At 47.7% G+C, this 13,374-nt stretch overlaps 2 protein-coding genes across 3 annotated transcripts in view; both read left to right on the forward strand.

The window, feature by feature from the left end:
* The first annotated feature begins 1,817 nt into the window (after positions 1-1,817).
* The window catches only part of NSUN4 (NOP2/Sun RNA methyltransferase 4), a 35,146-nt gene continuing 23,589 nt past the window's right edge, over positions 1,818-13,374 (forward strand). The window contains exons 1-3 of one of the 2 annotated variants that reach the window (XM_067726016.1): positions 1,818-1,963; positions 5,845-6,188; positions 10,437-10,591. In XM_067726016.1, the coding sequence (XP_067582117.1) occupies positions 1,871-1,963; positions 5,845-6,188; positions 10,437-10,591 (592 nt within the window). In that variant the 5' untranslated portion in view covers positions 1,818-1,870. The remainder of the gene's footprint in view (positions 1,964-5,844; positions 6,189-10,436; positions 10,592-13,374) is intronic. The other variant, XM_067726017.1, reaches the window with a different exon arrangement.
* On the forward strand, positions 2,391-5,155 carry LOC137212436 (sperm head and tail associated protein-like). Its single transcript, XM_067715833.1, has 3 exons — positions 2,391-2,451; positions 2,772-4,772; positions 5,130-5,155. Exons 1-3 carry the CDS (start codon positions 2,391-2,393, stop codon positions 5,153-5,155), a joined length of 2,088 nt encoding a protein of 695 aa, XP_067571934.1.

Genomic DNA, 13,374 nt, shown 5'->3' on the forward strand with positions numbered 1-13,374 from the left:
TGCAGTGCGCAGGCTTCTTATTGTGGTGGCTTCTCTTGTTGCGGAGCACGGGCTCTAGGCAAGTGGATTGAGTAGCTGTGGTGCGCGGGCTTCAGTAGTTGTGGCGCACGGGCTTAGTTGCTCCGTGGCATGTGGGATCTTCCCCGACCAGGGCTCGAACCCCTGTCCCTTGCATTGGCAGGTGGATTCTTAACCACTGTGCCAACCAGGGAAACGCTGAGCTTTTTTTAAAAAAAGGCCTTTCTCTATACATATACCTCCCTCCACCTTACAACTGCTAGGTCCCTGTAACAAACTTCTCAAAGAAATTTACATTCACATCCCTACTTTCTCATTTTTCACTCCCTCATTCAATAAATATTTATTGAGAGCCAACAATGTATCATATACAATTCTAGGTGATGATAATTCAACAATGAATCAAACAAAATCCTTGCTCTTTAAATATTACATGCTAGTGAGGGGAGACAAATCCAGAAAAATTGTCCAGAACTTGTAAATGGGCAGAAGAGGATTACTGGGTGATCTTTTATTGTAGTGCTGGGGTATACCTTTGATTGACTTTACATTGACTAGGCTACCTTACAACTTTATAGGGGTAGAGGTTAACTTGTAGAAAACTGATGGCAATGCAAACCTTGTCTGAGAGCAATGCAAATAATTCCTATCCATAGAAATGCAAATGAATTTTTGTCCAGTAGAGATGGAATTTAATTCTCTCTGGTAAAAGATAATCCCCAACATTATAGTTTATTGCTTAATAGGATATTAATGTTTTTGCAACTATTAGCAAATTCATTTCAGCATTCCTTTGGCTGATAATCTAAATCTCTGAAACTCAAATTCTCATTTGAACAAGCCTTACCATCTCACTGGTTCCCTCATTATTTAGGATAATAATGGATAAGCAGTTTATTATGATAAAATCTTTGGCATGTGTTCATTTTATATTTTTATAAGTAATGTTTTTAACCTTTTGAAAATTATTATTTAGCACACTATAAGAAAATAAATACATATCAGGTGATAATAAGTCAGAAGAATAAAAGCAGAGTAAGAGGACAGCTATTGACTGGTGGTGTAGTATATACTAGTGTAGATAGGGTCAGTCAGTCAACAAGTCCTGTACTTCTTTCTCTGAACTATAAGGGGAATCCATCTTCTTCTCTCCATCTTCACTGCCACCACACTAATCCAGACCATGGTCTTCTCTCATCTGATCTCCTGCCCTACTCCCACCTACTCCGATCGCTGGCTATCAGATGTTCATTTTTAAAAACAATTATCTGATAATGACCCTCCTTTCCACTGGCTCCTGTGGTGGAGTCAAGTTCTGTGGAAGCTTAAAAAATTTGGGAGACCCTCTTTAAGAAAAATAATACAAAAATTAGGTACGAGCCTTGAAAAGGGCAGTGCAAACGACAGGTCCTGAAACTTAAGCTAATTAGCTTCACTATAAAACCGCCTCTGCCTAGAAGTCTAGCCTCGTTTTTCTCTACCTCAGGATGTCTCTCTGTACTTCTGCCTAAAAGGCTCTTCTCGCTCCATTTTGCCTACCTAACTCCTTCAGTACTCAACTGTCAGCTACCAGTCCTCCCTGATCCCCTAACTGGGTTACGGGACTTTACAGAGTCTGTACAAGCATCCAAACGGAGCCACCACTCTCTGCGAAAAATTCTTCTTTTCCAGACCCTCAAAAGATCCCTACGCTGGGCTGGGTTTGCATCTGCGACGTATCGGTGGGCAGAGCCCCAGGAAAGAGCCGTTAACTCTCTCCCCTTTTCGTCCGCACTGGGGCGCACCAACTCTCCGGAACCTGCGCGTCTCCCTTTGCGGTTCCGGTCGGAACTACCCGGCGGCGCACGCAGACATGGCTGCGCTGGTAGGGAGAGGTGTGCGGGACATGCTGAAGCGTGCGGACTTCATGACAGTCCCGCGGAGACAACGACATAAGAAGAAATGGGTAAGGTCCCGTGACAGCAGTGTCTCGCCACCATCCCTCGGGAAACTTCTCCAGCCCTCCCGCTTCCCGCGCCCTCAGTTAGGCTCGCTACTCCAGCGCCTCTGGAACGCCTTGGGCCTCCTGTCCCCCGCCCCTCAGGGGGCGTGACTAGGCCCCTCCCTCTCACATCTGTAACGTCATCGCCTCTGTCCGCCCTTTTATTTCGTCACAAGTCTTCGGCTTTTCCTCTTAAGTCTGCAGACTCCAGACTCCGCCCCTCTATGTTACGCCATCACCTCCGTCCTCATTCTTTCAGTTCTGTCTCGCCTCTTGTTTCCCGGCTCTTGGTTACCTTCCCTTGGGCCCCCACTAACCCTTCCACTTCCCTTCCTCCCTCCACCTCCCCCTTTCTCCTCCTCCCTCTCCCCTCCCCCCCCGCCCCCACCGCATGACCTCTTATACTCCTTTTCTCCTAAACCTTCCAGCCCAGTCTCTCTCACCCCAGGAAGGTGACATAGCGACTTCCCCTTCTCTCCTTCCGCTGCCCTCCGGGAAAGGATTCAACCCCTTTCTCAGCCTCGAGCCGCCTCTGGCGCCCAGGAAGTTACAGTAGCCACCCTCCCGGCCTTTCCCCCAAACCCAGGCAAAAAGTGCAGCGACTCCTCTCACCCCATGGGCTCTCCCCACTTATCCAGAGATCCTTTCTCTGGCCTCACTTGTAGCCCTGGAATTTCTTGCATAACTGGCCAGCCCCCCACCCTACCCCAAGCGATTCCTTCCCCACCCCCACCTTCCCTCTCCCCACCCCCACAGACTCCCCTGCGCCCAGGAAGATGTTCTTTTGAACCCTGTTCTCCACTCCTAGGAAGGCCCTACCGCCGGGAGCCTATCCTCTCGGGTTCGTCCCCCCCAAGTCCTTGTGTTGACCGGTTCCGCCTTGTGGGGTCACCCCTTGCCCGTCTGTGGAGCCCTTATTGCAGCTGGATCAGTCCCCTGAGAACACCATGTCCCTGTCCCCAAGGCCCTTACTTTGACCAACACACTTATCGCTGTTACTGTGGTGGATACCATTCAGCCCCAGTGACCAACCCGGTGACCTCCCCTCCCCTCACTCATGTGCCTTTGGAAACTGGCCCCATGATTTCACCTTCCATCGCTGCTGGGACCCAGGGAACTTGCCCCATAATTTCACCTCCTCTTACTCATAGGCCCCTGGGAACTGGCCTCATAATTTCACCTCCTCATGCTCACTGGCCCATGGAAACTAGACCTATAATTTCCCCACCCCTTTCTCACAGGGTTTTGGAAACTGGGCCCATGACCTCTACTCTGCTCTCTTCCTGGTCCTCAGGGAGGAGTTATAATTATCCTCCTCTTTCCCCAACATCTTCCCCACCCACTGGCAGCTTTTACCATGGCCACGTTAAGCATCCAGACGCTTGTGAACCTAAACCACAGCTTGACCCCCCTCCTCGGAAAAATTACTGTGGCTCCCCACTTTCTTCTCAGGCAGGTACATCTTGTCCCAGCTCACCTCAGGAGGGCTCTTATCACTATTCCCATCTTCCCCCAGATGCCAGCATACCTGCCTCTGGGAGCCCTTACTGTGCCATCCGCCTACCCCCTGGGAGTACTGGCTCTCCTTGCTCGTCCCAGTCCCAGGTTTCCAGGAAGCCTTGCTTTGAGTCCATTTACTCTTGGGAGACTGGTGGGAGCTCTTATGTCTGCATAACCTCAGGCACTACAATTTCTGGTCCACCCTGTCCCCAGGAACCACCTCTTCCTCTGTCCTCCCACTGTCCTTGTTCTGCCTTCTTTCCTTCACCTCCAGGCAACCAGTTTATGTCTCCACTCCAGGCACCCCACTGCAGAGGCTATAAGGAACCCCCTCTCCCTATCCCAGTTTGCCCCCAAGCTAAGTCTCCCAAATCCTCAGAGTTAAAACAGCCATGTGCTCCTCACAGATGTCACTTCCTGGTCACCCAGCACACTCCTCCTGACCGGCCCATGTCGCCTAAGGCCAGCACCTCTCCACCTCCCTCCTGCCCTTCTGGTCTCTCCGGTCCTTCTTGTATGGTGACATCCATCACAACTTGCTCAAATTCCTGCCCCAAAGAACTTCCCCAAGGGACTACCACACCTACTGTGGTCCCTAGAACCCTCAAAACAGTTATCCCCACTTCCCTTCCCCTTCGCCTTCCTTGTGATCCTGTCTTACCCAATAGTTATGCTCAGACCAGCCCCCGAGGACCCCCCATTGGACCCCTCTGCAGTACCCATGTGTATTCTGTGGTTTCCCCCACCTGCCGCAATCCCTGCCTACTCTTTGGTTCCCTCAATCAATCCACAGGTCCCCTTCAGTGTCATAACCAGCCCGTGGTGCCCTGCTGTGGCACCTATAGCACTCCCAGGGGCCCATCCCAACCTCATCGCCAGCCTGTGGTGCCTCCTTGTTCTATGCATATCTATTCTTTTATCCCTTTGAGAACACCCCTTGACCCCCCAAATTTACCGATTGCCCCCCGAGCCTGGGGCCATCTTGATACTATGCCCTGTGGCCTCCATGTCTACTCTGTGGTTTCTCGAGACTGCCGCAAGGAGTCTCCCCAGATCCCCTACAGCTGTCCTTTGTCTTCATCCAAGAATTCCAGCTGTAGCACTAATGCCAACTGTAGTTTGACTGTTGTTGTTAGTGAATGCCAGAGTAGTGACAGCCAGAGCACCCTCCAAAGCACAAGTTGGAGCCAGAGTGAGTGTACCCATAGCCCTAGCACAAATTGGAGTCAAAGAAAGAGTTTCCATCTTAGTAGAAGTCTGAATGGGAGCCATGGTACCCATCAAAGCATACATCAGGAGCAGAGTGGGAGTCCTCAACTTTTTGAAAGTCAGAGCCAGAGCGAAAGTACCCAACATAGCAAAAGTCAGGGCCCGATCAAGAGTGCCCTCCGTAACAGAAGTCGGAGCCGAAGCAAGAGTCCCCACCGTAGCAAAAGTCAAGGTCGGAGCAAGAGTCCCCACCATAACAAGAAATGAGAGCAGAGAAAGAGTTCTGACCAAAAATCCAAAAATCCAGGCTAAAGCAAAATTCATAGACAGTAACAGGGCTGCCAGCCATAGCAAGCATCCCAGCTGTGGCAACCAGGACCAACTTGTGGACTCCTCAGCTGAGGCCTTTTTTCCCTTTCAGTCTACTTCTGTGCTCTTCAAGCCTGACTCATGCCCCTCTCTGCTACCCTCATAGCAGTCATCCTGTAAGTCCCCACTTTTGTTCACGCCTCAAGGTTTCTGTGAGCTCTCCTCATCCCACCTTCCTGGAGTCTGGGGACTTTCCCAAAATGACCCCCAGCCCTGTGATTCTGAGCATTGTGGTGTCAGTCACTGCATGACCTTAGGTAAGTTACCCTCATCTCTCCATCAAATGTAGAAGGTTGATATTTTTTGTATCCCACTGCGCCATCTCTTGTGGTGCTCACCTAAACTAGGAGACATGAACGTGCTTTAGAAAATGGAAGGACTGTTGAGAAAGAAAACATCTTCTATTTTTAAGCTTGATGCTTCACCCAGGGCCTACATAGTTTCTACCAACCTGCTGTAGACTCTTCTCAAGAGTCCCCTCCAAGGCCTCAAAGGAGTATCCTCTTTATTGGTGACCCCCACATGCTATTGTGAGAGCTATAGCTTACCTTCACAACGCTGAGATAGAAAGGCTGGTTCCCCACTGCTTGTCTCTCACATACTTCTTTGGCAGGCAGAGGCAGGATGCAAAGACAGGGTGCAAAGAGGAGTGGGCACTAGCTGGATCCACGTTTGCCCCAGCGCTCTGAGGTACTACTGGTGGGGTCAGGCAGTAAGGGGATAGAGGCAAGACTGGAAGACCAATAGGCCTGTTCTCATTCTTTTAGGCTGCCACAGAGCCCAAATTTCCTGCCACTCGACTGGCTCTGCAGAATTTTGACATGACCTACAGTGTGCAATTTGGGGATCTTTGGCCATCGATCCGGGTCAGTCTCCTCTCAGAGCAGAAGTATGGTGCACTGGTCAATAACTTTGCTGCCTGGGATCGTGTGAGTGCTGAGCTGGAGCAGCTGAGTGCAAGGGACTTCGTGAATGAAGCTATCTTCCACGGGGAACCAGAACCTGAGAATGGCCAAACTGCAGCTCCACCCCCTGCCTCCTGGGCCTGCAGTCCAAACCTTCGATGCTTCACTTTCGCCAGAGGGGATGTCAGCCGTTTCCCTCCTGCCAGGTAGGATCTGGAGCTGTGGCTAGGGCTGTTCTGAGTGTCTGTTGGAAGTAGACAGGAAGAGGCACAACTCCTGTCCTGTTTAATAGGGATCTTAATATTGCTAATATTTACTGAGTACTTATACATGCTGGGCATTATCTCCTTTTGTTCTGTCAACAGCCCTCTGAGGTGGGTAATATTATTGTTTTTCTTTACATTTGAGGAAACTGAGGTGCAGAGAAGTTAAGGTACTTACTTGCTTTAGGTCCCTTAGGTAGTAAGTGGTGAAGCTAGTATTTAGACCTAGGCAGTCTGACCTCAGAACCTGCACTTTGAACCTGCTTAAGTGCCCCACTTCTACCGCCTAAGTAAGAAAAAAAACAAAAAACCTTTTTACGTGAGCACCCTCTCCAGTTAAAATGTGTGTTATTTACAACTGCTTTCTCACTTGCCCCCATCATAGTGAGTAGGACAAGTAACCTCATAATACCAAATAAGAGGTGGGACTTGCCTAGGAAATAGGGCTTGCTTAGGGACACAACGTTAGTACCAGACCAGACTGGGGTAAAAAAAAAGGAGTCCTTCCAGTCATCTTATCCAATGCTCAGATGTATATGAAGTTGAATGAAAAAAGACTGTAATAAAATGCTAAATTGAGAAAAGGAGAGCTCAATGTTAGCTGTAGGATGTGGGAATTGATCTTTGAAGGACTGATTCATTCATTCAACAAATATTTATTGTCTGCCAAATGCTAGGCACCCTTAAGTGCACAAGTCCTCATGGAGCTTGCGGCCTAGTGAGGGAGATAACTTTTAAAAAACTATTTATGGTTGTGATAAGTGCTACAGAAAAAAGTACAAGATGCTATGAAGTCTTACAGTTAGGAGATCTAATGCTGAGGAAGTGAAATTTAAGCTAAGACCTGAAAGCCGAGTAGGAATTAAAGCTGGTGGCTTGGAAGTGGGGATGGGAGAGTGATGTGAGGCTACAGAAGAGGGCTAGAGACAGATTTTGAAGGTTTTACAGGCCTTATGGGATCATGGACTTTTTCTCTAAAAGGAAGAGGGAGCCATGAAAGGTTGGTTTGTTTGTTTTGTTGTTGTTGGTTTTTTGTTTGTTTTTGGCCACACCATGTGGCATGCAGGATCTTAGTTTCCTGACCAGGGGTCGAATCTGTGCTCCCTGCAGTGGAAGCTCAGAGTCTTAATCACTGGGCATCCAGGGAAGCCCCAGCCATGAAAGGTTTTAAGCTGGGGAATAACATGATCAGATCTGAATTTTTAAAATATCATTCTGGCTGCTGTGTGGAAAATAGATTGGAGAGGGGCAAGAAATGGAGTTGTAAATTAGGAGGCTTTTGCAATTGTCTTAGCTGCTGGTTTGAGGGAAGACTGCATGCTTAAGAGAAGTAAGAGGTGAGGTTGGAAAAGTACATGGGGGCCATGTGTGGGAATCTTGAATGTCACGAGCTTTCAGGTTGGGGGAAGGGGATTTTCCTGGTGGTCCAGGGTTGCTTATAAATGGCTGGAATTACCAGGGCTGGGCAGCTTCAGACATGTGCTTTTTAATTCATATTGCTGTAATTGCAATACGTTCATCTGTTCTAGAGAACCACTGAAGACGGTTTCTGAGTAGAGGAAAGGTAATAATGTACAGTGGTTAAGAAAACCTAGGTTTGGATCCTGTCTTCACCACTTATTAGACGTGTGGCATTGGATAACTGAGCCTTGGTTTCCTTATCAGGAAAATAATCTGGAAAGTAATGGTAGTAATAGCTGACAGTATAGCTCACTGTGCCAGCTACTGTTCTAAGTACTTGTCTTCTATTACTTCCTTTAATTCTTACACTAATCCTATCTGATAGGTACTCTTATTACAGATGAGGAAACTGAGGCACAGGAAGTTGAGTAATTTGCAGAAGGTCACACAACTGATGAGCAACTGGGCTGGATTTGAGATCCAGGCAGTCAGGCTCTAGAATCTGGGTTCTCCTGCCTCACAGGGTTGTGGTGAGGATTAAAGGAAATGATGCATATTAAACTTCTAGTATAATCGATGTTATTCCTATCAAGGTTGTGCTTCAGGAAGATCATTTTAGTCACTGTGAGGAGGGCATAGGTGGGAGCAGGATTAGAGACCAATTTGGAGGCACTGGCTTTAGGCAGATCAATGGAGTAAGACCCATGTGGTTTCCTAAGTTGCCTGAGGACATCCGGAGAGTAGTGGGGGAAGCAGCCCTCTATGTTTGAGTTTTTTTTCCTTCTTGTCTTGATGGGCTCCCTGTAAATCAAGGGGATCTTAATCTCTTGGGAGTTCAAGGATGTATTTAGGGAGTCCAGGAACCTCCTGAAATTGAGAAATTGTTGTGCTGCTTTTTTTTTTTTTTAAAGTTTATTTATTTTTTATTTATTTATTTTTGGCTGTGTTGGGTCTTTGTTGCTGCATGCAGGCTTTCTCTAGTTGCGGCGAGCAGGGGCTACTCTTCTTTGTGGTGCGCAGGCTTATTGCAGTGGCTTCTCTTGTCACAGAGCACAGGCTCTAGGCGTGCAGGCTTCAGTAGTTGTGGTGTGCAGGCTCAGTAGTTGCGGCACAAAGTGTGATTTGACTTTGAAAATATCCTATCATGGCCTGAGCCCATTTGTGAACGCCAGAGGTGTTATGACCTCGAGACTGGGGATTGTAGGTCTTATAGCTGATTCTCAGTGGTGCTCTGTCTTATATCTTGTCACATCTTTCTTCCAGAGCCTTCCTGTCAGGTCAGCAAGGACCAAGTTTCTGCCTCCTTGAGGCTGTCGCCAAAGGCTGTCCGCGCTGAACCGTGTCTCAGGCTGAATGGCTGCACCACAGTTGCCCTTATGACAAGTGGGTTGGGAGTGAGAAGGCCTTCTGTGACAACAACCTGTCTGTTGTCCCTCTCTCTCTACCCACATGGGTGCTGCCTCTCTCCATGTCTTATTAGCTCTCATTTGGACTCTTGTAACAGCTTTCCCACTGGTGTCTCTGTTTCTAATTTGTTCTTTGTAGCCCACCTAGCTTTCTAAAACTCTAACTAGCCAATCATGTCATTTTCTTTTTTTTTTTTTTTTTTTTTGCGGTACGCGGGCCTCTCACTGTTGTGGCCTCTCCCGTTGCAGAGCACAGGCTCTGGACGCGCAGGCTCAGCGGCCATGGCTCATGGGCCCAGCCGTTCCGCGGCATGTGGGATCTTCCTGGACCGGGGCACAAACCCGTGTCCCCTGCATCGGCAGGCGGACTCTCAACCACTGCGCCACCAGGGAAGCCCCCATGTCATTTTCTTTAAAAACTTTTGGTAACTGCCTACAGGTTATAGTCCAAACTCCTTAGCATAGGGTTTAAGACCTTTTACCACCTTGGCCTCTATCTGCTTTCCAACTTCAATCTAATGTACCTTGTATTTATAACACACCAGATTTCTCACTGTGTCTGAAAGAAGTTATGAGTTTGCATGCATCTGTGCCTTTGCTTTTTCTTTTTTCTTCTGCTTGGAATGCTCCTCTTCCCTTTTTTTTTTTAACCGAATGAAGGCCCATTCCTTCATCAGATCTAACTCAGGTAACTCTGACTCTGACAGGCACAGTGGATGGCACTCTTTCCTGAACCCACAAAGCACTTTGTATCTCAATATGTAACCTAATAAAACTGAGTTCCTACTACATGCCATTCACTGTTTCAGGTGTTGGGGATGTTATAATGAACAAAGCAAGACAAAGTCCCTACCTTCATTCTAATAGGGAGAGAGAGAAGGGGTAAAATACACACAAACCTATACATATAAAGTGAATAATAAATACTTTAAAGAAAAAGAATGCAAGATAGATAGATGGGAGTAGGGGGCTGCTATTTTTAGTTGGAGTAGTCAGGGTATGCCAGTGCCTCTTTGATGAGGTAACTTTTGAGGAGGACCTGGAAGAAGTGAGGAAGCAAATGAGGGTTATTTGGAGGAAGAGTGTTGTAGGCAAAAAGCACAACAACTACAAAAGCCTGAGACAGGAGTATGCGTGGCTTAATTAAGGAATAGCAAGATGGCTGGTGTGGCTGAAATAGAGTGAGTTGATCTATGTTTTAAAAGGCTGCTCTGGCTGCTATGTAGATGAATGAGTGAGTAAGTACACAACTGAGTGTGGGTCTGAGAAATTAGTTTTTGCTGAGTAGAGCTCAGTAGCCCCTGAGGGCATGGACTTGTGACCTTGACTTCCAGTGGGTCTCCTGACTTGGAATTTGACTCTAAGGTGGTCTCCTCTCTTCTAGGCTTGGCAGCCTGGGTGTCATGGATTACTACCTGATGGATGCTGCCTCCTTGCTGCCTGTCCTGGCCCTCGGCCTGCAGCCTGGTGACACTGTGCTTGACCTGTGTGCCGCCCCTGGGGGAAAGACACTAGCATTGCTTCAGACTGGCTGTTGCCGTAAGTCAGAGGGCTGGTGTCTTGGCAGGGAGGGCTCCCGACCTCACCCAGTCAAGGGCACACTAAATATGATGGGCTTTCTGGTCTGGGTCACAGGTAGAATAGTGCTTGCTTGCTAAGCTGGTGTGTTTTTTCTGTTTGCAATGATTTTCTCTCTTTCTCTGTTAGTTGGCCAGGGAAGACTGGTGATCAGAGCAGGGTCTCTGAAGGCAGATTAAAACAGAGCCCTGATTAATCTACCACATGACACTTTCATCCCTCTGCATCTGTTTACTTTGTGTCTAAGATTAAGTTCCATTTCCTTAGCCTGCCAGCTAAAGTGATAAGATCTGGCTGCAGCAGCCTGTTATAGCTTTATTTTCATTTTTTAATAAATTTATTTATTTTTGGCTGCGTTGAGTCTTCGTTGCTGCACACGGGCTTTCTCTAGTTGCGGTGAGTGGGCTTCTCACTGCAGTGGCTTCTCTTGTTGTGGAGCACAGGCTCTAGGCGCGCGGGCTTCAGTAGTTGTGGCTCACAGGCTCTAGAGCGCAGGCTCAGTAGTTGTGATGCACAGGCTTAGTTGCTCCAGGCATGTGGGATCTTCCTGGACCAGGGCTCGAACCCATGTCCCCTGCATTGGCAGGTGGATTCTTAACCACTGCACCACCAGGGAAGTCCCCCATTACAGCTTTACTGTGTCATTCTGCCCCAGGCTTTATGTGCTTCTGCCAAAACCTGCTATTCTTTGTTGCCTGAATAAGCCTCCAACTTTGCCATGTTATGGATTCTCTCTGGAATACCCCCACCTTATCACAGCTGGCCTGTCAATGCCCTTTAAGCTTTCCAGCCTCAGCTCAAGTATACCACCTCCTGGAAGTCTTCCCTCATGATCCCTGCTGGCCAGTTGAGAAGTGCTGCCTCTGTCTCCTGTGCTCCCACACCATGGGCATCACCTTTGCAACTGTTAGCACATTAGCCTTGCATCAGAGCTTTACTGGGTATGCATCTTCTTCCTCCTCAAGATTATAAATTCCTTGAGGACAGGCCCAAGTCTTACTCAATAGTATAGCCCAGGCTGGGCCTTGTACATTGTAAGTATTCACTTCAACCATCCGTTGGCCAACATCCTGCCTTAAATAGGCAGTATTTTTATCTTGAGAAATATCCACAAGGGGGCTGTATTTTTCACACTGATCCTGGAGCTCAGCCAGGCTTAACTTGCCATATGCCCTAGCCTTTTTGTTGGGCCTGGATCCTTCTTTTCCAGTTCTCATTAGCCAACTTGCACAGTTTGAGTCAGCTTCCAGCCTCAAGGTAGGTCCTACAGGTGATTCAGAGAGGTACCACATTTGATCACCAGCTCTGGAAGTCCAGAGAGAATGGAGAAGAAATGTTGATATGGTTTAATGGGTCCAATTCAAGGGAGCCCAGCCTGTGTACTGGGCTGTGTTAATCTGACTGAGTGCTGTGAGAATCCATCAGAAGGGGGAATGGATAAGGTAGGGTTACTTGGATGAGGAGGGACTGGCACTCAGAAGAGGAAGAAGGGCCAAGGAGAAGTAACTGAGAGTTGCTTTTCTAAGGTATGCTGAATTACCAACACCTCACCCTTATCCCAGTTCCTCACTCAAATGACTCTGTGATCCCAAGGAGATAGGAATTACAGGGTAAGAAGGGACCAGCCCTCATATTTTATGGAGGGGGAAACTGAGCTCTAGAGAGATTAAATAATTTGAATCTTTTTTTTTGTTGTTGGCGGTACGTGGGCCTCTCACTGTTGTGGCCTCTCCTGTTGCAGAGCACAGGCCTCCGGATGCGCAGGCTCAGTGGCCATGGCTCACGGGGCCAGCCGCTCGCGGCATGTGGGATCTTCCTGAACTGGGGCACGAACCCACGTCCCCTGCGCAGGCGGACTCTCAACCACTGCGCCACCAGGGAAGCCCAATAACTTGAATCTTTTACATGAGTTGGAGGTAGAGCCAGAACTGGAGCCCAGCTTTTCTTTTCTCAGTTGATATCCTGCTGCAAATTCCTCTTGAGCAGAGAATCCAATTTTGACTTCTTTGAGTGCCCTTAAAAATTGGGACATATTTCTTTGTGGGAAGACTAAGCTGGTTCACCATTGGATAAGGTATGTATTCTCTAGTTCTTCACCACAGTGCCACAGTGCCCACTGCTCCCTTTCACTCCTTGACTCTGAGGCCACGTATCAGTTGCCATTTATCATTAAGCTTGCAGTAATATTATTTCTTATAGTAGAGCCAAGAGCAAAGTGAGATATTTCTTGAACTCGTGTCTATCACAAAAGGGAAAATGAAAGAAAGATGATGAATCATTTAGGATTAGATTTGGTCATATACAATAGAAAACTCAACTAACTGGCTTAAAGAAGAAATGTTTATTTCTCTCTTACAGAGACCTGGGATATAGGCAGTCCAGGATTGGTATGGAGACTCCACAATTATTAGGGGACTTGGACTTCTTCTTTCTTTTTGCAACCTATTTTATTGCTGGCTTCCATCCCCAGGATTGCCTCGTGGTCCTCATGACTGCTGGAACTTCAGTCATCACATTCAAATTCCAGGCAGGAAGAAAAGACTGAACAAAAGGGGCACATCTCCTGATTGTATCAGCTCCTTTTAAACATTTTCCCAGAAGTCCCACACAATAATTCTGCCTACAACTCATTGACCAAAACTTAGTCATATAGTCTTACTTGGTTGTCAAAAGAGGCTGGGAAATGTAGTGTTTTGGGGAATATTGCTTCCCCCTCCCTCAAATAAAATTGGAGTTCTATTACT

This window comes from Pseudorca crassidens, chromosome 2, assembly GCF_039906515.1.
Source record: "Pseudorca crassidens isolate mPseCra1 chromosome 2, mPseCra1.hap1, whole genome shotgun sequence".
Classification (NCBI taxonomy): domain Eukaryota; kingdom Metazoa; phylum Chordata; class Mammalia; order Artiodactyla; family Delphinidae; genus Pseudorca; species Pseudorca crassidens.

Excerpts from the sequence above, each read along its gene's own strand:
- LOC137212436 (XM_067715833.1), top strand. The coding sequence starts at position 2,391 with ATGACCTCTTATACTCCTTTTCTCCTAAACCTTCCAGCCCAGTCTCTC. Across the intron at positions 2,452-2,771 it reads GTCTCTCTCACCCCAGGAAG|GAAGATGTTCTTTTGAACCC; the intron begins GTGACATAGCGA and ends CCCTGCGCCCAG. Across the intron at positions 4,773-5,129 it reads AAGTCTGAATGGGAGCCATG|TCTACTTCTGTGCTCTTCAA; the intron begins GTACCCATCAAA and ends TTTCCCTTTCAG.